This window comes from Nematostella vectensis, chromosome 11, assembly GCF_932526225.1.
Source record: "Nematostella vectensis chromosome 11, jaNemVect1.1, whole genome shotgun sequence".
Classification (NCBI taxonomy): Eukaryota; Metazoa; Cnidaria; class Anthozoa; order Actiniaria; family Edwardsiidae; genus Nematostella; species Nematostella vectensis.
Window position 1 is genome coordinate 4,634,978 of NC_064044.1, and position 24,466 is coordinate 4,659,443.

The 24,466-nt window shown below is 49.0% G+C and overlaps 1 protein-coding gene, 2 long non-coding RNA genes and 1 pseudogene across 3 annotated transcripts; 2 read left to right on the plus strand and 2 right to left on the minus strand.

Moving 5' to 3' along the window:
* Positions 1–1,195: 1,195 nt before the first annotated feature.
* Positions 1,196–18,326, minus strand: LOC125556704 (lactadherin-like). Its single transcript, XM_048734485.1, has 3 exons — positions 17,842–18,326; positions 4,908–5,251; positions 1,196–3,583 (listed from the first exon to the last, which is right to left on the minus strand). The coding sequence occupies exons 1-3, from the start codon at positions 18,119–18,121 to the stop codon at positions 3,440–3,442; spliced, it is 768 nt and encodes a 255-aa protein (XP_048590442.1). The 5' UTR covers positions 18,122–18,326; the 3' UTR covers positions 1,196–3,439.
* On the plus strand, positions 7,628–8,876 carry LOC5505016 (annotated as a pseudogene).
* LOC116612659 lies at positions 8,769–9,701 on the minus strand. Its single transcript, XR_004293971.2, has 2 exons — positions 9,537–9,701; positions 8,769–9,346 (listed from the first exon to the last, which is right to left on the minus strand). It is a non-coding gene; the product is annotated as an uncharacterized LOC116612659 (long non-coding RNA).
* Positions 18,327–18,431: 105 nt separating the features above from the next.
* LOC125573747 lies at positions 18,432–19,839 on the plus strand. Its single transcript, XR_007314201.1, has 2 exons — positions 18,432–18,879; positions 19,226–19,839. It is a non-coding gene; the product is annotated as an uncharacterized LOC125573747 (long non-coding RNA).
* The last annotated feature ends 4,627 nt before the right edge of the window (positions 19,840–24,466 follow it).

A 24,466-nucleotide genomic window follows, 5' to 3' on the forward strand; every position in this document is an offset into this window, starting at 1 on the left:
AGATTTTAGGAAACCTATGTGTAGAAAAAGATTGCCATGGTAACATGGAGAGTCTCCTCGACATGTCAATGGCATTAAAATTCCGCAGATAGATTTTAGGGAACGTCACCAAGTTTTAATCTCTTAGCTGCTATGGTTCAGAAGTTATAGCAATTTTACAGAAGGGGGGGCTTAAAGAGCCCCCCCCCTCTGTCTGAAAAGGGTTAAAATGGAATAGTCCAGTGCAAGAAGTTGTCCAATACTGTCCGGTCGTCGACCATCGGATTCCGGTCGTCGACCATCGGATTCCGGTCGTCGACCATCGGATTCCGGTCGTCGACCATCGGATTCCGGTGGTGAACTGACTTAGACTTATTAATTAAGTCTTCTTAAACAAACCTCACTTATAGCGGGGCTTCCTGTGGTATTTTCTAAGTACGTACATGTATTTGCACAACCTGCAGTGTTTCATTGGTGACTGGGCAACTAAGCCTTGTTTCTACCGTAGTTTTCTGTGGGTCTTCGTTACTCTGTGTTATTAGTTGCGGCTCCCTGTGGTACTATCTTCATTTGGGGGAGGGGGAGGGGGGCCCTACCATAACTGTTAAAACACGAGGCAACATACCAGTATTGTGTTCTTTTGTGTTTCCAGTACTCGCGAAAGAGCACGGTTTAAAAAGGCATTCTTAAAAAACGATGTAAAACACCAATACTATTGTATTTCGTCGGTTAGCATACTAATATTGTGTTATCTTTGTCGTTCAAATACTAGCGAATGAAAACAGGGTGACTTTTTGTCTCCGCATGCGCATCACATCCCATGTCTAGGGCCGAGTAGTGAGATTCCACGCACGATGTTTACAAATATGTTGAACTTTTGGACCTCAATTATTTGCTTTACGCAAGCAGGAAGGCCTTTTTTCAGAGGATGTCTATGTCAGTATGCTATTGCAAGGTATCTATAGAGTTCATTTAGCAGTTCGGCTTTTTTATGTTGCATTTCTCAACTTTTGAATCTCTGGGATATGCAAATAAATCAGGTGAAAGAGCAATGAACGGAATATTACATATGTGAATTATACAATCTTGAAGGTAGAAACCAAAGAATTTATAAAACATACGCTATTTCGTGATGTAAAAGGTTTGTTATTATCTTAAACTGTTGAAATCTAGCTTAAATTCGCGGAGCTAGTGTAACAACGACAGTAGACTGTAATGGGGGCGGTACAGGTACCGGGTTTTACTTCGCTGTTACAGACTGAAGGTTTACAAGATCTGACTGCGGCTTCTACCGCACCCCTTTTTATATGGTCCTACAACGGCGCCCTTGGGTAATCCGACGCTGACAACCATGGAAAGCTTTTATCTCTGTTTAGATAAAGACCTCAGCCAATTAGCGTCCGAGGAACGAACTCCCCCCCCCATGAGTATGTCGGTTTGTTACCCTTGGGCTACCGTGACTTACGTAATGTTCACATGTTGCTACTAACTACGGTTGTCACACACTAAATGCTAGCTGTGCTAGTGCGCATGGCAAGATACACACATGAATATGATGATTGACAAGATTTCAATCATTTTTGCGCACGAAATCTGAAACCGTACTAAATGCTAATTTTGCCGAGGGCCAGGTCTGAATCCTACACAGGGCAAACCCTAACTAACCTAACTTTTCTTCCTTCGTTAAGAGAAATTGACGACCAAATTCCGATTGTCAAATACCCCTGGAAAAGGGACGCGCCACTCCTTCTTTTCCACTGGGTCAAGGGTCACCTTTTTTTTCGCTATCCTATTTCATAGGAACGGCTAAAGTTGCTTTGTTTGTATAACTTGCTTAACAAACAGAACGCCTTTTAGTTGAATAAACAAAACATATTTGTAACGGTCCTTAACTTCAGGAAGGTCGGTGTTTAATTAAAGTAAGATATTTAGTTTTCAAAGATGACGTTAATCTATATTTCGTTATTTTCCTCCGTGACACTAGACTTCGGTGAAATAGTGGGCCATGTAGAAGCTATCGGAAGATTTCACCACATTGGATTGGTTAGGATTGATGCAACACAGACGAAGGGAATACAATAGAACAATGAGGGTAATCTAGCCAATCATGTTAGGCCTTACGAGCGGACTTCTACACTTCTGGAAATAGTCACAAATTTGTGAAATTGCCAAAAATTACAATTATTGAAACCAAATTACCAAAACATACAGGCTTTGTACCACACTATTCCAACTCTAGGTGTGTTCCATGAACATTAGCTTAGATGGGTAGCACGATTAATTTATTTTGAAAATTGGGGAATACGACGAAATAAGTAGAATTATTAAACCACTTAGAGCTTCAGGGCTCAGTACTACGCATACTGTGTTGTACATTATGACATTTGGTTAATAAAATTTGTGACTGAAAAACAAATCTTGTTCAAGTTTTAGTATTTGGCTAGTGAATGAACAAGAGATCGGAATTTGTAGGAATTGATTTCGATAGTATTCAAATAAATGTTGATTCACTGTGTTTGCAATAAATAAATCACAGGAATCTATCGCGTTTATTTGGTCTGCGCATTACACAGAGCGTGTACCACAGGTTCTTCCCTTGTAACATAAATACTGATATGTATACTGTATACATCCTAGCATATATAACAAAATTGGATATCCAGCAGATTTTGGAAGAAATATCCAATGTTCTTTGAAATGGCCATATTACAAATTTAAGCAATTTGAGCGTCTAAAACTGTCATATATATGTTAAAAACATCCTAACGTAGTTTATTTGCAGCTCTTGACATTTCCCTGTAAATTTGGCTGCAATCGGTGTAAAATTCTTTGAATATTTGAAATTCTTTGAGAAATAATGCTATTTAAAAAACAAAGTTATTTAGAGAGTAAGATTTGGAATGTATACAAAAATGCTTCAGTGATTCCCGGACAATAGTGAATTACGAACAACAATGGCGCGTTATTTTGAGCCCGTGTTACAAGTGGCCAGCCCAAGCGCATGCTCCTGCAAAAAGTCACCCGGAGTCCGATGGATTCCGGTCGGCGGATGGATGCATCGGACGACCAGAATACCACATGTCTTAGGCCAGAAGAGGCGAATATTATATGCAAAATAATGCCGATAATCATATGCAAAACCAATAAGCGCCTCCATCGCCGGGCTACGTAGACCCCTTCCCCAACGAAAAAAGCACACAGGGAACCCGGTGTGCAGATGGAGCCGCAATAAAATATCACAGGAAGCCCCATTGGGATTATCAATCCCGTTATCAGGATAAAACCGAGTCAGGATAAAATACCACAGGAAGCCCCGTTATAAGTGAGGTTTGAGTAAAAGAACTAAAAACCTTAAGCCTAAGTCAGTTCACCACCGGAATCCGATGGTTGACGACCGGAGTCCATCGGAATGCAGTTGACAGTATTGGAAATGTGTGCAATCCAAAGAGGTCTAACTAAGTTAAGCTGCACATCCGTAAAACTCCGCTCTCATAGTGATATAGCTATACCAAGCCTGTACTACAATCCTGACGTAACGCGCTTTGATGGCAGGGGAGAACTCGTTCTTCACCACAGTGGTCTGATCTGAGTTGCCAGGGAAAATCTTAAAAAAAAGAAGCTCAAAATGTAATAGTAACAACAACAATATAAAAGCTTTCTTCTGTTAACATCAGTTTACCTCACATATTGATAAAGATTCTTCCACTAATCTCCCCCCAGACTGTACTAAACATAACACTATTTTAGCGGAGCCAGCGCGGAGCTTCATAGGTATAGAAATTGGTCATAAATTAGGCGACTCAAAAATTGTGGTCAATGACGTCATGTCACACGCTGTCAGCTATCTGTACCACTCACGTGACCATGCGACCAGGTCAGCTAATTGATTGATCGCTCTAAACCAATAAGAGACTAGTTCCAGCAAGAACCGGGGGGGGGGGGGGGGGTACGGGGGGAATTAAGTCTTTTCTCTGATTTTCCACGAACAAATGACGGAATACATGATTTTAGAAACGAATTGACAAGAAAAAGTATTTAATTGAGAGAATGCAACTGATTAGCCAGTCAAATGGCCGTATGAAAATGAGAATTTGAAGGATATTTCTGTCTAAGGAACTGCTTTGTACTTTTACAAGCTGGGAAAATCTTTCCTGTCGCGGTATATAAAATCGTGCAAGGGGAATTCGTGCATCATCAGTCAAAAACCCTGTGAATTCCCACGAACTTTTACCTTTTAACACTAAAAAATATTATTCTTCGGAATAAAAACGTGTCCCAGGTAAATAGAAAATCGCAAAATAAGTCCAAATAGATGAACCACCGAACGATGAAGTAAATATCAAAGCCAATTTTTCAAACAGTTTTCTGCGCGCGCGCTGACGTGCACTGGAATGACGCCATGAGCCCGCGCTGTTGTGAATTTTTTTTTGTCCTTAGCGTTTTGCGTTTTTTGAGTAGAATTATAAATAATTTTATAAAAGAAATAAAATATTTTTTGTGTGCTTTCGTCGAGTTTTGAAAACCTCGGTGTTTGTTTGGGGGATTCTCGAGCAGATGTTGTTATTATGGATCTTTTTTTTTATCCTCAAATAAAGTTATAGTCTAGAAACTCTTTTCTTCAGGTAGGCTGGTAGGCTGGCTCCGCTTTTAGGCAGTGCCTAAATCTATACATTATGTTTACTTACCTTAATCACACCATTCACGTCTTGGTAACTCTGCCACTGATCTCCCCTCAGACTGTACTCCACACTGTACATGTGTCTTACCTTAATCACACCATTTCCGTCTTGGTAACTCTGCCACTGATCTCCCGTCAGACTATACTTCACACTGTACATGTGTCTTACCTTAATCACACCATTTCCGTCTGGGTAACTCTGCCACTGATCTCCCGTCAGACTATACTTCACACTGTACATGTGTCTTACCTTAATCACACCATTTCCGTCTGGGTAACTTTGCCATTGATCTCCCGTGAGACTGTATTCAACGGTGTACTCAGTCACCCACTGGATATAACTTGATCCTTTCGGACGCCCCTGCGTTGCAACATGGGTAACCCATGTGACTCGGCCCAGGTCCACCTGCAGGTACTCGCCTTTTTGATTAATCTTGGCTGCCCATGACCCCCAGCGTTTGCCACTAACTGCTTGGTTATTCAGACGTCCATAATAAGGGCTGTAGTTTGCATGATTTTGTGACGAAGCCGTGATACTCGAGTCAGGAATGCTGCCATCTTCCATTCCCAGAGGGTGCTGCTTCTTAGCGCAACCTGACAAGTTTCAAGGAGTGGCAAACCGCTGTTATTGTTCTAACTATACTTATATACACACCAACAGTAAGTACGTCAACACTGAATGTGTCGGTTGATATTGACACTTCCTCGCAAACGTGTTTCTGTCATGTTTTATTGGGCAGGGTCTATGCAGTATACACTTGTTGTCTTTTAAGTCCTTACGATCCATCTATTTTATAGACAAATTCGTCGTTGCGCGACCTCGGTGAATCCAAAATCCTCTCTTTTGGGAATAGCGCGTAGTGAGACACAAGGGGGCGGTTTGTCTGGTTGATTGTTTGGTTTGATTGACTACGGGCTATTCCCAAACGAAGTAAATAATTTTGGAATATGGCAGTTCGCGCAACAACGAATTCGGCTATAAGACGCCCTTTTCACTTCCTTTTCTGGAAGCCCAAATATGGCGGCCTAAATGGATTATGACGTCATCATTCAAGTCTCTCGGCTTTTACCGCAGGGAAGATATATTTTTCGCTTTATCCCATTGACTTCTGGCTATTTTTGAGCTGAATTTACAAAAGACATTGTGGTCAAGCATATAACGACGACAAAAAGACGAATACTCTGCCGGTTTTCTCGGCAATGGAAAATCGTGTAGCGCTGAGGTTTGAGCTGGTTGGACTCCAACTATCTGTGAGGATGTCGCCGAGTGTGTTTTTCAGGACGGAACGTGAGGTATCTACAAAATTACTCGACTACCTCACTTCGTTCTGGTAAAAGTTCAAATTGTGAATCTTGAGTTTTGAAAGAGGCGCTTAGTAGCTCTTTCAATTGAAATGGCATTAAAATCGGCCTCGAGAGCAATAAATGCGTCCATTGTTGTCGAAAAAAGTAAAAAAAAATTCCATCAAAACATCATTTTTTGGCGTATTTTTAAACTTTTTCAATATTTCTCATGGACTCGCACTTTTTCATTTTCGATCAGCATCTTTCTCCACGCGGTAACAAACGTGCCGAGGATGACTGGAACGAGGGGTTTACGTCATATCAGGAACGGAAGTGACTCGCACATTTTCAAAACAGCGTTCATGCGACTTCTACAAGACCATAGCGAAACCAGTGCGATTTATTACAGATTTTTTACGTAGAAAAAAGGTTTTTGATCGACGAAAATGCCCAATCGGTGCATTGTATTCGGTTGTGGCAATGTACCGTCGCAAAAAGAAGGGATATCCCTGCATCTGATACCATTTTATGGTGACGACCGACCCGAGGCAAAGAGTCGTAGAAGGCGCTGCATCGATTTCGTGAATTCTAAAAGACAGGCAAAGTGGAATCGAGTATGGAAGCCAGGTACAACTGCATCGATCTGCTCAAAGCACTTTTTGCCGAACGATTGTCCAAACGTGTATGCTGGTGAGGTGAGGAAAAAGCGGCTGAAAGTAGACGATTTCGGCGTGTTTGTTTGGCCGACCGTGCATATGAGAAGGGCAGATGAGGAGAAAGCTCCCCCAACAAAACGCACCAAAAGAATGGTGAGTTGATATCTATATTTACAAATTTATATCTATATTATATCTATATTATTATATCTATATTATATTATATATTATATTATTATTATTATATATTATCATTATATTATTATTATTATTATTATATTATGTTATTATTATTATATTATTATTATTATATTATTATTATTACATTATTATTATTATTATTATTATTATTATTATTATTATTATTATTATTATTATTATTATTATTATTATTATTATTATTATTATTATTATTATTATTATCGTAGGGGTTAGGGAATTGAAGTTGGGAAATAAAGCTGACTCCGCTTTTAGGCAGTGCCTAAATCTATATATCTACGGTAAACATAGGGCGAGAAATAAGATTATGAGATTATTGAAAAATAAAAAAAACAACTTGTATACAAGACGTGTGTAGTCTAGTGTTGTGTTTATGTTTACTTTTTGCATGTTCTCTTAAAGTGGCTCTTTCACTTCTATAGACACCTGAATAGCCTTAAAATATAATTATTGATCTCATATCCATCGAAAAAATCACTGAAACCCATCAAAATATCTTTTTTTGGTGATTTTTCAAAATTCCCGCTTCTTTACACTTTTTTGCTACACCCTATTCGCTGTCCGACAGCATGTAAATCGGCTCAATACAATTAGCCAATCATAGCGAGGTAAAAACAATTGGCTTTCCATCCACTTCCGGTTGTGACGTCAAAACAGGAACCCAAAATCTCACACTTCCAAGTAGTTCTTAGTTACTAGCAGTACGGATAGCTTTGAGCTAGAGAAAAATAAGATACGATCTCCTTAAAAACGTGCTATTTTTATCGCAAACGATGTTAACTGATGATGATTCGTCCACTGCATCATCATCTGCTTATAAACCGAGTTCCAATCAGATACGCATGAGTTTGAGCCGGGCGCTGGACCTTCGAATCAGATAGAAAGTGACTCGGAATCGGAAGAGAACGGATACGCTGGTGAGCCATTAGCCGATCCAGAATGGCTGCTCACCTACAAAACTGAACAGGAACAAAAGAGAGAGATGGAAGAAGATCTCAATAAACGACTCACAAAAGCACGAGATGGCGAATGGTACGAACTACTCGGTAGTTGGAATCTCATACTTCGTTGCCTTTGACCAGTTAGGTCGATGAGTTGTGATACCAATACTGACCTATCTTTTTTCACTAGGTGTAAATACGAAAATTGTAACACGGAATTCGTAAGAAATATTAACGAATGTTATTGCTGTACCGAGTTTGAAGGCTGCGTGGAAACACTGCAGAGCGATCTTGTTGTACAAGATTTAGAACCATGCACTTAACTAAAGTGCGTAACCGAACACCCAGGATTTGCTCCGGTGTGCCTAGAGAAATGGAGCCTGAGAATAGCAGCAAAAAAGTTGCGCCGAAGAGATAAGGAAACATACAAGCAGACCGGGACAGAAGAAAGGTATGTATTCCTTTTAGAAGCGCAATTATTATTCACTGGCTACTTGGCGCGTTTTGCTTTTCCTTCTAATTTGTTCTTTGTTATGATATGGCATTGATAAACCAAGTTCTGATCCGCGCAAACACCAAAATCATTCCTTTTGTAAAAATAATAATTTCTATTCATATCTAATTTCTTTAAGACACAAAATTTATTCTACTCTTGATGCTTTTGCTGGAACTAAAAAGCCCATTACTAGCTTTCATGTTAGAGTTCGTGATTAGGGTACACATGGCGCCAGCTCTGTAATATCATGTTCTTGTTGCATAAATCAAATAGATAAATCATGTTCAATTAGATCTCGTCTTGTATGTGATTTTCCCTTGAAATCTATTCCACCTGTAACCGCTGTTCGCTTTTATTACAGACTGCTCAGGGCTTTAGCCTACAGGGAGTTTACTAGGCTAATTTATGGAATCATGGGAAGGAAAAGAATTCCACTACCTGCATGTGCATACCATGCCATACGCCGGACATTTCCAATGGCTGAAGATGATGACGGTGCTGGTTTTGAACTAAGAGATGATTAATTCCCATTTATTTTCGTTGTTCATTGATTTGGATATTGGAATTATTTCCATGTGTATGTTTTATTTATTATTGGTGCTTTCAGTAAAAGAAACTCTCCCACATTGTTATCGATCCAAGTACAAATCGTTATAAGGTGGTAGGCAAAGACAATGCTTTTTCTTTACATCAATTTCAGCTGCCAGTTATTTATTTATTTTTAAGTGCAAATAACTAAACAATGAATTCTATTTCTATTTCCTTACATATGTTTAAAAAATTTAACCCCAGATTAATTATAATAAATTGAATTTTTATAGCTGACAGTCTACAACACATTTCACAGAATGTAGAGTGGTTGTCATTAATCCATGAATCAAGTGTACATACGATATTTACTTGTATAAGCACTGCAGCACTCTTATTATTTTCTGCCTTATAATGAGCAAAGCCTCTATCTATCTCTAAATCTATTTTTGATTTCTTGGACAGGTGGAGATATTCTTGTGACCTTTCATAGGAAAATGGCAAGTGGTGCACTGTCTCTCTTTGCTTCTTACAGCTGCTACTTGTCTTGGGGGTTCTAAAGAAACTATAAAAGTGAAAGACTGGAATTAGTTAAATATTTTTTACCCAACCTCATGCATAAATGTTTAACTTGCCAAAGACACATGGCTAAGATATGGCTATATGGCTTGTCTATACACATATGCTTTTGAGTTCAATCATAATTCTGTACTGCTAACCAGTAGAGTAGAAAGAGAGATGCACGGTTTGCTCACCGGCTTCCGGGACGGCTTGCGTCGGGCAGTCCAACGTCTCGACGGCCGGGAGGTCGGCGGCGCCCCCCTCGAGAAGACTCTCAAAGTATTCGTCGCTCATCATCGTTCGACTAGGGCGATGGTATAAGGGTGACGCAAGCAAAACTCTAACTTCGAGAACTTTTTCGTCTTGAGGGCCTTCATGTACTCTTTCATCTTCTCCTCTGAAAGCTCCGCGCCGTAGTCATGCAGGATAGCTTTCATGTCCGCCTTGCTCGGGGTATAGAAGACCACCAGGGCCGCGATGTTCTCGCGGAACGGCTTCGTGATGCTGGTGAGCTGCTGCGTGATCACCCACACGCTAATACCCACGTGGCGCGCGCTGAACGCCAAGTTGACGAGCTGGTCAGAGCGCCTCTTCACGTCTTTCGAGGCCGCACAGTCGTCGAGTATGATTAGCGTATTAGTGCCTTCGAAGAGAGCGGAGACAAACCTCAGCAGTATGTCGATCTGACCCGCCTCAGGTACGATGACAAACAGACGATTGTCGCCCTCGCCGAAGCCGTCGTATGTTTTGTTGTAGACAAAGGTGGGGCACATGAGTACGATGTAGTCAAACTTGCCCCGGAAAGGGCCGCACAGTCGGTCCACTACGAATTGGGTCTTCCCGCATGACGTCCGGCCCACGATGAGAGCGTTAAATGGGACGTTTTTCGGGTCCATACCGCTCCGGCGTATGTGCTCAGTATTGTATGGACTCTAGCTGTCCGTTCATAAGGTTCATCGGGGCGTCGACCACTACAAACACGTGACAGTTTACGCTACCCGAGCCGCCTGCCGTGCGTTTTATCTCGAGGTGCACACCGTCGCGGGTATTGACCAATCGGAGACCACCCCCATGGATGGCGCTGTCGTCCGTCGTTCGAAGGTCGATCCACAGAGCAAATTTGTTATCGCCATAGAACGACTCGGGGCCGATTGCCGGGGCGGCGGGCGCTCCGCTGTGCCCCCCCGGGGAGGGGCGGACGAACCGCCTTTTCGCCTCCCTCCAGAAATCCGTGGGGCGCAGGCCCTGGCTGAAGACTTTGTTTGGCGTGCCGTCGATTGTAACGCGAACGCTCTTGATGTCGGGGTACACGAACTTCTCAGAGTCGCGAGTCCCTGCCGTTTATGGCTCCACGAAGAGGAGCAGCAGACCACTCATAGACCTTCGCGGCAGGTTGACACTCTCGTTGATTATGCTGTCCGTCCCTTTGCTAATCACGAAGGTCTTGTGAAGGTTCACTTGCTCGTAGAAGAACGTTGTGCCGTTGTGGTAGGCGGCGGCTGCAGACCGGGCGAGGTTGTCGTCCCTCAGGCTTTCGTACTCCAGCTCTAGATTTTTGATGCCATAGGATAATTTGGTGGCATCGGTTCCGACTACTACCTGGTCAGCCGATGCGAACGTGATCTCGAAGAGCAGCGCCTCGGAGAGCGCCCTTGGGTATAGCACGCCGTGGTCCGTCAGCAGAGAATGGTCTAGCGGGATGGTGTACCTCGCCCCGTGGGTGGCGCTTAGAGCGTTCTCCTTGGCGTTACTGGTCGCCTTATCGCCAGCCTTGGAGCGAAGCTTGCGCATGTTTTCCGACTGTATGCCCTGCTCCAGGCGGTCCTCTCTCTCGACCTTGGACAGGTAAAGCTCCTCATACGTCTTGAAGACGTCGTAGCGGTTGGTGTCCTGGAGCATTTCTCCTGCAAACGTGATTTTCAGGCGGCTCACGAGATTTCGGCCGACGTTGTTCACGACGGTATTATTCGCATGGCCTGAGACGGAGAGTTCGAGACCGACCCTCAAGGAGCCAGGCATGAGCGTGACGCCTTCCGATAGCTTTGGGACCGCCACATATAGCGTCTCCTCTGGGGAGGCCGTCGACGGGTTGAGAGTGACCCGGTGAACAGTTCTCTCGGCTTTCAACCCCAGAGGGATTCTGGGTGTTCGCTGGGGGTCGAGTTTATCGCTGACTGACATCGTATACATATGCACATAAAGCACGAAGTCGCGTGGCTATGGTGCGGACTGTTAGACATGTCTAACATAGCATAGCACGAGTTATGCGCGCGCATCATGGGTGATGTTGACGTTGACATTGACGATACCTTGCCGGGCGCGTCCGCCGATCGCGGGGTGGGGGACGACGGGACGACACCCCTTATCCCGTTCGACCCCGACGACGGGGAGTCGATCCCAATGACGAGCACGTCGTCGCGTACGCATGCTGCGCATAGGACGGCTTCGCAAACCGCAGGAACGGCAAGCGCTGAAACCTCGTTCATCACAGAGGGTTCAGCGAGGAGACTCGGTCTCGAGTCCCTCAGGAAGGAATACCCAGACCTTGACGAGAATCTGTTACGGTTCCAGTTAAGCCGGAAGGGGAAGACGGAAATACGGGTCCACAACTACGGCAAAGGAGGAGGTTGGACCAAACCATATCCGCTGTTCAACAAGGATGGGAGCATTCAACAGTACGTTAAAAATCTGAAAGGCTTCAAGCTGGCGATGGGGCCCGTGGCAGAGGTAGACGCGGTAATCCAGGAGAACACAGAACGAGTCCAAGAGCTGCAAGGGGCGGTAGCCACAGACAGGGAGACCATCGACGACCCTAACACGCCAGAGAGTCGCCGTCAAGAGGCCCGTGAGCGCAACGAGGAGAGGCTGTCCGAGATTGACGAACTAGAACGCGAAAACCGAGAGCTCGAGAACCAAAAGCCGCTAAGGGAGCGCATCAAAGCCATCTTCAAAAAGTACGGCTTTACCGTCACCGCTATCGGGTTGGCCGTAGCGACGACGATCGCGGCCATTGTGACGTCGCTCGGCAAGTCGCTCTCCTCCGTGGCCAGAGGGGTCGGTAACGGGCTTAAGGCCATCGGGAAAAAGCTGGGCGAGCTTCTCCCCGGGCTAGTAGGCAGCATCGCGAACTTCGTGTTTAAGGCCGCAGGAGAAGCGGTGAAATTCCTTGGCGAAAACGCGTGGCTGCTCATTCTAGCCGTAGCCGCGTTCTTGGTTCGTCAAATGCAAAGCAGTCATCGGAACAAGTAATACGCCACGGCCACCGCGAGCGCCGACAGCCCCACCTTGAGGGCGGTGTGGTCACTCTTTTCGCCCGACGTGCTATGCGCAGCCTGTCGTGCCGACGCCGGAACGGCACCGGCGCTGCCCAGGTCCGGGGCGGCCGCGCCCTCCGCGTGCACTTTCACAGTGGCGCTTTGCCGCCGGGGCGGCACGTTGTCAGTCGCGTGTTGCACCCTAGGATGCCCACCGGCCATGTTATGAGCACCGACTGGCTTTGTCTCGGTGTTGATCGCGTTTGCGCCGAGCTTCATGGAGTCCGTGGCTTTCTGCAGCTTATTGTTTTACCCCACGACGCTTTGCGTGTTTATCACCAGATCGCTCGGCATCAGCCACACACCTGGTGCAACCGCAAGACTCAGTCTCACCTTGGCCTCCTGCACGGCTAACTGGTACCTTTGCACGCTTTGAGCGATGTCGTTTTCTATGATCGCGTCTTCGAGCAGCTCCGTGAACTCCGCCTGCGCCTCCATGGCCGGCCCACCGGCCCCTGCGATGGAGGAACGGACGTTTACCTGTGCACCAAGCACTGTGTAGACGAACGCCTCGACCGAGCGGTCGAGTCTCCCTAACCCTGCTTTTGTCAGCCCCTCGCCTTTGGGAGGCGCAAACCAGCTATATTGCACGCCCCCGTGGTCGCCGTTGCGTATGTAACCCACCTGCTTTCCACTATTGTACGTCCCACCTTCGTCGCTAAACAGATTGAGGTGGCTCGGGTACTCATCCGCCGCCGTGTCGTAGCCACGGATCACGTGCACGTTGCGATACCCCTCCCCCGGGTAGAACACAAACACATCGCCTAGCCCATGGTTCCGCCCGCCTTTCCATCGGAAGTCCGGCTTACGCGGCAAACCGAACTCTGCGCATAGACGCTCGAAAGCGGCCTTCTTGTAGGGGTTGCCTTTTTGCGCGAACGGGTTGTCGCCAGGCAGAGGGACGCCGAGCTCGTAGAGTATCCTCCGGATGGTGAAGTAGACATGAAACCTTAGAAATCCCCTGATGACAGAGGGGAGCGTGGCGAAAGTGGGGTCAGTTAGGGACACCCCACATCCGGCGGTTGGGCACCAGACCGCAAAGTTGAGTTGCTGCGGCCAGTACCCATAGGAAGGCTCCGATAGCCACCGGCGAGACTCCTTGGCGGACTTGTGCGTGACTACTGTCTCTTTGAATATGTCTCGGACCCTAGTCGTGAATGATTTGTCCTCAGCCACGTGTATCTCCAGCTGCGTGAGTAGTGGGGTGATGTCTGAGGCCGTGCTCTCCACGGGGGTCGCGGGTACGGCGTAGAGCAGCTTTTGCGCGAGGGTCAGAGACCTAGGGAAACCTAGGGAAACCGGTTTTTTGGCTTGTTCGGCTATAGCGTGTTTGATATGTTCGGCTATAGAGGCCCCCGCCGCAGCTGCCGCCTTCTTCGTCTCCTCCTCCTTCCTTCGGGGGACCTCGTTCAGCATCTGCCAGCCTTCCCAATCCATGCTCAACCCTATTAAACACGAAGGCGGGCTATGTTCAACACAATGGTGGTCCTACACGCTGTGCTCACCGGAGGTGAACTGACGCTCTTCTTCGGGCAGCCGATAAGGCGCCCATGCTTTGTGGCGCTCCGGCAGTGCTCGCTGTTTAACAGCTGGTATAATCTCGAGCGGGAGCAGCAGATAACGACTATATCCTCCCTCCCGCCCATCGCTACTCTGCCAGCCGGGCACCACACGGCCGAGTCCATCGTGGAGACGATCAACCACGCTAAAAGCCAGATTCTGACCGCGAAGCAGGACCCCCTCACCGGGAAGATCGTGCTCGTGTCCACAGGCGTTGTGTTCCTGAACGCCGAGCTTTGCGCACTATTTGGCCTAGAGGCTAAAGACGATCAGATGGGGGAGCGGGGCCTCGCAATGCCCGTGGGGGCCCCCCCACTTGAGGTGACTTTGCCGAAAATAGAGGCCATCTACGTCTTCTGCGACATCGTAGACCGCTCGCAGTGCCTCGCCTTAGACGAGCCTTCAAACGTTCTCGCTTGCCTAGAAACCCGCGGGAGGCCGCACGAGAAAGTCGTCTACGGGCCCGACACCCCCATTTGTGTCGCAGCGTCTGCCTCTGAGTTTGTCTCGAGTATCCGAATATGGGTCAGGGATGACCGCGGTAGACGGGTGGACTTTAAGGGCAGGCCTGTTCGCCTCGTATTAGAGCTAACCTAGGCCCGACATAGCAGGCATGGCGAACAGCGACGTTAGCAGCGGTGGCATGTCCATATATCCCCCGCTCCCCAGTGCCCACCCCCCGCAAACGCCTACCGCTCCGGCAAGCACCGGCAGCGACGCGCAAAGTTTTCGACTCCAGGTAATACGTGACACTCAGGCGGTTCTAGACAGCGAGATAACGCATTATCGACAGGTGCGGAAGAAGTATAAGCGCGCCTTCGCCGTTACCCATGCTGTGTCCGTGGCATCCGGCATCGCTGCAGGGGTGCTTTCCAGCGCCGGGCTGGGAGTCTCTTTGAGTGGGATAGGGGTTCTGATCGGCGCTCCGCTGGCAGGGGTCGCTGGGCTGGTCGGTGTCGTGGGCGCGGGCGCGGGGGTGGTCTCTAGGGGTCTTACGAGCAAGGTGGCTAAACACGAAGACACGATGGTTCTAGCGGAGAGTAAGAAAAACTCGATCAGCGAGCTGGTCTCTAAGGCTCTGCAAGACGGGCGTATCTCAGACGAAGAGTTTCGGCTAATACTTCAGGAACAAGAGAGATACAACGCGCTCAAGGCCGCCATCAGAGCTCGACACGGCCTCGCACCGCATGATAAAAAAAGCGGGAAGGGGCCCTCCCTGGTGGCACGCGAAAGGATGAAAAAGAGACTGCAAAAAATTCGCGAGGAGTTCGGGAGCGGGGTGTTCGAGTAGAACTCAGGTTTAAACGCCACGCAGGCGGCTTCGAACTCACAGCCGAAAAACGATTATTCCGCGCTCCGTAGGTTGGCGGTCCTCCTCGTTTTCGCGGCCCCACCACTATTTGCCCCAAAAAGTCGTGTAAGCGCAAGTCCTTGGGCTTGCACGCGCCCGGCCTACACCCTGATTATTCATGCATGCAGCCCTAATCGATTCATGCACGCGAAACACCTGCCCCTAATTGATTATTCGTGTTCGCGAAATCTATTTTGTCTACATTAACTTTGCCGACTGTTTACGTACGTGAAATCGATTTGGCTTTTGCCGATTGTTTATGTAGGCGAAACGTCTGCCTGATATACAGAGACGGGGCTGGGAGTGCACCGGGGGGGCGATTCGCGGCTCCCAAGCCGTTTAACTGAAACTACCCAGTCCGACAGTCGACGTAGTCGGCCAGATGGCCGCCGGCGGACTCCCGGCGAAACACCTGCCCCTAATTGATTATTCGTGTTCGCGAAATCTATTTTGCCTACATTAACTTTTGCCGATTGTTTACGTACGTGAAATCGATTTGGCCTACATCGACTTCGCCGATTGTTCGTGTACGCGAAACATTATCTGCCCGACGGGTATACCCTGTGCTTCACTGAAACCCCCCAGTCCCCCCCGATATTATATTTCACTTTCAAACTGTCTTATCAAGTTTGTAAAGGGAACTATCCTGAAATAAAAAATCATAACTGAGTTTATGCAGTCAATACTATAGCATATGGTGTACTGCATAATTTAAGGTTGCCTTTAAGCAAGGGGAATGTTATGCTATGAACATAGTGGTATGTTTCGAGGTGCTATGGGTGGCTGGTTGCACTTGGTAATAGACGAAGTAGTATGGCTGGTTGCTGGCTTGTAAAAGATATGATTATAGATTTACAAAGTGTGGGATATTACAGACAATATCATGTTATTTTTTGCACTTGTTACAAATCTATAATCAAATTGTAGGGCCCAAATACATAACCAAACAAGAGAGCCCTAAATTACACACCCCATATCACCTAGGTTAAAAACTTTCAAACTCCTAAAATACCCGATCTTAATCCTACATGAATTAGTAGTGATGGCCATCATCAGGCTTTCCTACAATTCCTTTTAACTTTTATACGTCAATCCCACCAAAAAATACTGTTTATATGCACTCATTCTTGTCTCTTTATGGCCGCCATAAGAAAGCTCCAGTGAGAAAGGAAGGATACGAACGACGGCGATGTAACGGTTTATTAAGAGATACGTGAATCAAAACAAGATGGAGGACGAGAGAGAGAGCGCGCGCCCGCGATCACCTAGCGGTTATTCTAATCAATTAGACACGTGACTCTCTGAATATGAACAATAATATAACTAAACTGCAGGCGAAGCCTGCTGGCGCAGCGAGTGTTATGACGTCATCTGAAAATTTGATCTGATTGGTTGTTTCAATGTTTTGATGTTTCAAATATCAAAACAAAAAAGTGCTTCCAGAAAAGGAAGTATTCCAGACTGCTTATTTATTTTATTATGAGTTAGAAGGTTATCTGACCCCCTCCACCCCTGAATATGATTTTTCCTTTTTCTCTAAATAGAGGGTTTCGACTAGGTTAAAAGAATGTTTTTTTTTTTATTTTGCTAAGGTAGCTCGCGAGGTTAGTTAATAATGGTTATAAGTATTAGTATACACTTGGCGGGAACTTATTGGTTCGCTATCTCGGAATTTTGGGACAATATTCACAGCTAAAACTCGGAAAAATGAGTCGATTTGTGAACATACATAAAAAAACTTGCTTTTAGCACGCGAAATTATCGAGCTTCATTTTTGCTAAACTTGATTCAGATTCATTGTACTTTACGGAAAATCGACTTCAAACTCCCTGTGTTTTGACAATTTCCCGCCGAAATGATTGGGTGGAAAAACAGAATGGATTTGGTGCCCTCAATGTTCAGGCGAGCAAAATCTTCAAAAAGTATAGCATAACGGCTGAGGATAAGACATTTGTATGGAAGAAACGAAAAAATATTCTTGAATTTGTTTGCAAAGAATTTTGCAAAGAATTTTGCAAAGAATTTGTTTGCAAATTTATCCTCGACTACCCCAAAAATCTGATGTAGGGCTGCCCTGTTTATGATCTGTGATTAACCCAAATCCGCTGAATTCAGCTCCGTTCACTTTTGTAACCAACTAGTCCTCTATGTTGCCACATAACGGCTTGCAGTAAAACCTGCTACTGACTTAGAGACCATTCGGGATATATCTTAACTTGCATTTGGCAGCTTTTTTAACTGTAGAATAACAGTAACAGTTTTCGGTTAACATACCTCTTATATCCGCGTAAACATGGTCCTTCATTTTCACGAGTTCGCAAGGCAGGTTTACATGTGTAACCTTCATGCGTTTGCATCTCCCTTTTTTCATGTCGTAATTGATGCTGGCGCAGTTTTCTTTGTCGTCATAGCAGAGTTTGTAGCATTCCCAAAGTTCCCCAACATCTGTCTCGTTGTAGGGAGATGCAAGGAGTGAATGGCCAAACATGGAGTTCCTTGTTTTCTGATTTGCCGATGTGAGAGGGAATACGAATAGGCAAAGAAAGAGAAGCATGTCTCTTAGCTCTGTGTCTTCTCGTGGTTTTTGAAATAAGTGACTTACACGATGGAATACACATCCTTTTGAAATAAGAATACCGTGCTGAGATGGTTACCCTTTGGGGGAACAAAATGGGGATAATACAGCATGATAATTGTGATGATAATGAATCTATAGCGCTCTGAATGCATGGCCGTATTAAGACTGTTCAACAGTCTTAAGTCCACGGGGGATCTACTGCTCTCTGAAAGATTAGTGATTATGCAGATAGGTTTTCAATCAACACTCTCCGATATTGTACATATATTCACATGCGGACTCGCATTTACGTTACAGATTGAGCTATCAGTCAGGGAATTTATCCGCTATAAGAGTTCGTAAGCAATCGTTTTCGGCTACAAATCAAACCTCATAATGACACTATTTTATATTAAGCATAAATCTCATGATAAATGTCATAAACACAACTGTAAATATTAATAAAGAATAAACAGTTTGTTATAAAGTAATATGCTGGTGTTTATTTTTTTGAACGCCATTTGCGTTAAAAATTAGGTTTCAGCTCGTGTAGGTTGACAATTGGAATCCAGGAAATACAAAACCTGTGTAGGGTGTAAAACTTCCGGAGCTTAAGAGTACGTAAAGAGAAACTGACTTTCGATCTGAATACTTCGTTTAATAGAAATGCTCAAGTAGACTTTACGCATCCTACCTTTGCTGGTTGAGCGAAATCGTCGAGGGGATAAATTCGGCACACAATCCGTGTGTCCCAGGTAAACTATTTTCATTCAATAAATAATTAACTATTACCATTCCTTTACCGTGTTATGCTACATTATACTTTTAAAAGTTCCTAACTTAAAAGTTAAAACTCCTAATTTGTATTACCATTTCTTCTTCTTTTATGTTGTGCAATAATTGTGAAGCGCTAAGAACATTTTGCATACGCTTTTTCTTTTTTGTAAATGCCTGTTTAAGCGCCCAGCTTCCAATAATTTACCGTAAGTGGAAATAATATCAGCTGTGTTCTTACTTCCTTAAAATCAAGCCCAGCGTTCGTTTATTGTTTTATGTTAGGTATTGCAATAACAGTAAGCGATTTCTTTTTTTTTTTTTAAGCGAAGTGGTATCACTTGACCATCACGAATGTGCCAATCCAGTACCTCCAGCATCTTTTATTTAAAACGGGGGGACTTCTCAATAGCGTTAAGACGGCAAGACATATGCGGCCTCCGTTATGGAAAGAGAATGTTCCTACCTATTCCTTCCAAACCACTGACAGCGCAAGAGTGCTAAGTGCCCTCGAAGAGCAACGGAATATTGAAGTGTCAACCACCCAGGCATATAATGGGAAGGAGCAGATACCGGTTGGACATTTCACGGCATTGACGGGCCGTGCTGCTTTGGAGGCAGCCAAGCAAAAAACATACAAGGCAGCTACGGTGCGCACAGAACTTGAAATAAGCGATGGAAAAGGTAGAGCCAATAGGGAATTCGAAATGATTTGGAGGCCACTTTACTCTTGCTCCACTAGTGGCTCGCTAACTCTCCGAATGTACATTGGAAAAGTTTTCTTTTAGTTACTTAGGGTACTAAATAATTGCCTTCGTGAAAATATTTCAAAAGTAAATAAACTGTACAAATATGTGACGTTATTTTTGTTGTACGGCCTTACAAGCTTAAAAATATAAATAATTGTACATTTGTTCGTTATTTCTGAAAATTACAACAAATCAATGACAAATGTGTAATCTTTGCTGTGGCATTCAGCAAAAACAGCAAAATCTAACAGAAATATTAGCTGCTTTGCATTTCCCTGCGATAATGGTAACTTCTGGGAATTTGGTCATCACCTGTCGGGTGAAACAGTCCCTTAAGTGTCTTCTAAATTTTCCCTCGTCGCAGTTTACGGAATGTGGATCTTGGCCATTTAATATACTGGTCATGTAGGCCACAGCAAAAAGCCCGCATTCCGCAGGTTTCGTTTGCTGTTGCACAGGGATAACATTGATTGATATATTTGGGCTGTTGGCCCTCATTATAGCAGCTATTTGCTTTATGACCTGTGAATTCGGCCTACCAGAACACAAACTATCGAAATAGTTGACAATTTCTCTCGGGCAGCCAACATTTGACACGGCTTTCCAATGGGAAGTACCTGTGTAAAGTATCTGCACAAACTCCCCGGCACATACAGTGAACTGCAAATGGGGTCCAAGCAATGTGTCTTGAAAACCCTCGCACAAAGGATGCTGTTGTTGCAAGATGCGTTGGGCTGCATTAATGGTAATGTCATTTAGCAGTCGATTTTCGCTAATGCAATGGTCAGAAGAGGATAGAGTTGCCATTCTTCTTTGCTTTCTAGGGGCATGTCTTGTAGAAGGTACATGGCTGGCGGTGGGCGCATGGCTGGCACTGGGCGCATGGCTGGCAGTGGGCGCATGGCTGGCAGTGGGCGCATGGCTGGCACTGGGCGCATGACTGGCGGTGGGCGCATGGCTGGCAGTGGGCGCATGGCTGACAGTGGGGGCATGGCTGGCAGTGGGCGCATGGCTGACAGTGGGCACATGGCTGGCAGTGGGCACATGGCTGGCACTGGGCGCATGACTGGCGGTGGGCGCATGGCTGGCAGTGGGCACATGGCTGGCAGTGGGCGCATGGCTGGCAGTGGGCGCATGGCTGACAGTGGGCGCATGGCTGGCGGTGGGCGCATGGCTGGCAGTGGGCACATGGCTGGCAGTGGGCGCATGGCTGGCAGTGGGCGCATGGCTGGCACTGGGCGCATGACTGGCGGTGGGCGCATGGCTGGCAGTGGGCGCATGGCTGGCAGTGGGCGCATGGCTGGCACTGGGCGCATGACTGGCGGTGGGCGCATGGCTGGCAGTGGGCACATGGCTGGCAGTGGGCGCATGGCTGGCAGTGGGCGCATGGCTGACAGTGGGCGCATGGCTGACAGTGGGCGCATGGCTGGCAGTGGGCGCATGGCTGACAGTGGGGGCATGGCTGGCAGTGGGCGCATGGCTGACAGTGGGGGCATGGCTGGCAGTGGGCACATGGCTGGCAGTGGGCACATGGCTGGCAGTGGGCACATGGCTGGCAGTGGGCGCATGGCTGGCAGTGGGCGCATGGCTGACAGTGGGGGCATGGCTGGCAGTTGGCGCATGGCTGGCAGTGGGCGCATGGCTGGCACTGGGCGCATGGCTGGCAGTGGGGACATGGCTGGCAGTTGGCGCATGGCTGGCAGTGGGCGCATGGCTGGCAGTGGGCGCATGGCTGGCAGTGGGCACATGGCTGGCAGTGGGCACATGGCTGGCAGTGGGTGCATGGCTGGCAGTGGGCGCATGGCTGGCAGTGGGCACATGGCTGGCAGTGGGCGCATGGTTGGCAGTGGGCACATGGCTGGCAGTGGGCGCATGGCTGACAGTGGGGGCATGGCTGGCAGTGGGCGCATGGCTGACAGTGGGGGCATGGCTGGCAGTGGGCACATGGCTGGCACTGGGCGCATGGCTGGCACTGGGAGCATGGCTGGCAGTGGGGGCATGGCTGGCAGTGGGCGCATGGCTGACAGTGGGGGTATGGCTGGCAGTGGGCACATGGCTGGCAGTGGGCACATGGCTGGCAGTGGGCGCATGGTTGGCAGTGGGCACATGGCTGGCAGTGGGCGCATGGCTGACAGTGGGCGCATGGCTGACAGTGGGGGCATGGCTGGCAGTGGGCACATGGCTGGCAGTGGGTGCATGGCTGGCACTGGGCGCATGGCTGGCAGTGGGGGCATGGCTGGCAGTGGGCGCATGGCTGACAGTGGGGACATGGCTGGCAGTGGGCGCATGGCTGGCAGTGGGCACATGGCTGGCAGTGGGCGCATGGTTGGCAGTGGGCACATGGCTGGCAGTGGGCGCATGGCTGACAGTGGGGGCATGGCTGGCAGTGGGCACATGGCTTGCACTGGGCGCATGGTTGACAGTGGGCGCATGGCTGGCAGTGGGCACATGGCTGGCAGTGGGCGCATGGCTAGCACTGGGCGCATGGTTGACAGTGGGGGCATGGCTGGCAGTGGGCGCATGGTTGGCACTGGGGGCATGGCTGGCAGTGGGCGCATGGCTGGCAGTGGGCACATGGCTGGCACTGGGCGCATGGTTGACAGTGGGGGCATGGCTGGCAGTGGGCGCATGGCTGGCAGTGGGCGCATGGCTGGCACTGGGGGCATGGCTGGCAGTGGGCGCATGGCTGGCAGTGGGGCTGGCAGTGGGCGCATGGCTGACAGTGGGGGCATGGCTGGCAGTTGGCACATGGCTGGCACTGGGCGCATGGCTGACAGTGGGGGCATGGCTGGCAGTGGGCGCATGGCTGACAGTGGGCGCATGGCTGGCAGTGGGCGCATGGCTGACAGTGGGGGCATGGCTGGCAGTGGGCACATGGCTTGCACTGGGCGCATGGCTGGCAGTGGGGACATGGCTGGCAGTTGGCGCATGGCTGGCAGTGGGCGCATGGCTGGCAGTGGGCGGATGGCTGGCAGTGGGCACATGGCTGGCACTGGGCGCATGGCTGACAGTTGGCGCATGGCTGGCAGTGGGCGCATGGCTGGCAGTGGGCGCATGGCTGGCAGTGGGCACATGGCTGGCAGTGGGCACATGGCTGGCAGTGGGTGCATGGCTGGCAGTGGGCGCATGGCTGGCAGTGGGCACATGGCTGGCAGTGGGCGCATGGTTGGCAGTGGGCACATGGCTGGCAGTGGGCGCATGGCTGACAGTGGGGGCATGGCTGGCAGTGGGCGCATGGCTGGCAGTGGGCACATGGCTGACAGTGGGGGCATGGCTGGCAGTGGGGGCATGGCTGGCAGTGGGCGCATGGCTGGCAGTGGGCGCATGGCTGGCACTGGGGGCATGGCTGGCAGTGGGCGCATGGCTGACAGTGGGCGCATGGCTGGCCGTGGGCGCATGGCTGACAGTGGGGGCATGGCTGGCAGTGGGCACATGGCTGGCACTGGGCACATGGCTGGCAGTGGGCACATGGCTGGCAGTGGGTGCATGGCTGGCAGTGGGCGCATGGCTGGCAGTGGGCACATGGCTGGCACTGGGCGCATGGCTGGCACTGGGCGCATGGCTGGCAGTGGGGACATGGCTGGCAGTGGGCGCATGGCTGGCAGTGGGGGCAGGGCTGGCAGTGGGCGCATGGCTGACAGTGGGCGCATGGCTGGCAGTGGGCGCATGGCTGACAGTGGGGGCATGGCTGGCAGTGGGCGCATGGCTGACAGTGGGCGCATGGCTGGCAGTGGGCACATGGCTGGCAGTGGGCACATGGCTGGCAGTGGGCGCATGGCTGGCAGTGGGCGCATGGCTGACAGTGGGGGCATGGCTGGCAGTGGGCACATGGCTTGCACTGGGCGCATGGCTGGCAGTGGGGACATGGCTGGCAGTTGGCGCATGGCTGGCAGTGGGCGCATGGCTGACAGTGGGGGCATGGCTGGCAGTGGGCACATGGCTGGCACTGGGCGCATGGCTGGCACTGGGCGCATGGCTGGCAGTGGGGACATGGCTGGCAGTGGGTGCATGGCTGGCAGTGGGCGCATGGCTGGCAGTGGGCGCATGGCTGACAGTGGGCGCATGGCTGGCCGTGGGCGCATGGCTGACAGTGGGGGCATGGCTGGCAGTGGGCACATGGCTGGCACTGGGCGCATGGCTGGCAGTGGGCGCATGGCTGGCAGTGGGCGCATGGCTGGCACTGGGCACATGGCTGGCAGTGGGCACATGGCTGGCAGTGGGTGCATGGCTGGCAGTGGGCGCATGGCTGGCAGTGGGCACATGGCTGGCAGTGGGCGCATGGTTGGCAGTGGGCACATGGCTGGGAGTGGGCGCATGGCTGACAGTGGGGGCATGGCTGGCAGTGGGCGCATGGCTGGCAGTGGGCACATGGCTGACAGTGGGCGCATGGCTGGCAGTGGGCGCATGGCTGGCAGTGGGCGCATGGCTGGCACTGGGCGCATGGCTGGCAGTGGGCACATGGCTGGCAGTGGGTGCATGGCTGGCAGTGGGTGCATGGCTGGCAGTGGGCACATGGCTGGCAGTGGGCACATGGCTGGCACTGGGCGCATGGTTGACAGTGGGGGCATGGCTGGCAGTGGGCGCATGGCTGGCACTGGGGGCATGGCTGGCAGTGGGCGAATGGCTGGCAGTGGGGCTGGCAGTGGGCGCATGGCTGACAGTGGGGGCATGGCTGGCAGTTGGCACATGGCTGGCACTGGGCGCATGGCTGACAGTGGGGTCATGGCTGACAGTGGGCGCATGGCTGACAGTGGGCGCATGGCTGGCAGTGGGCGCATGGCTGACAGTGGGGGCAGGGCTGGCAGTGGGCGCATGGCTG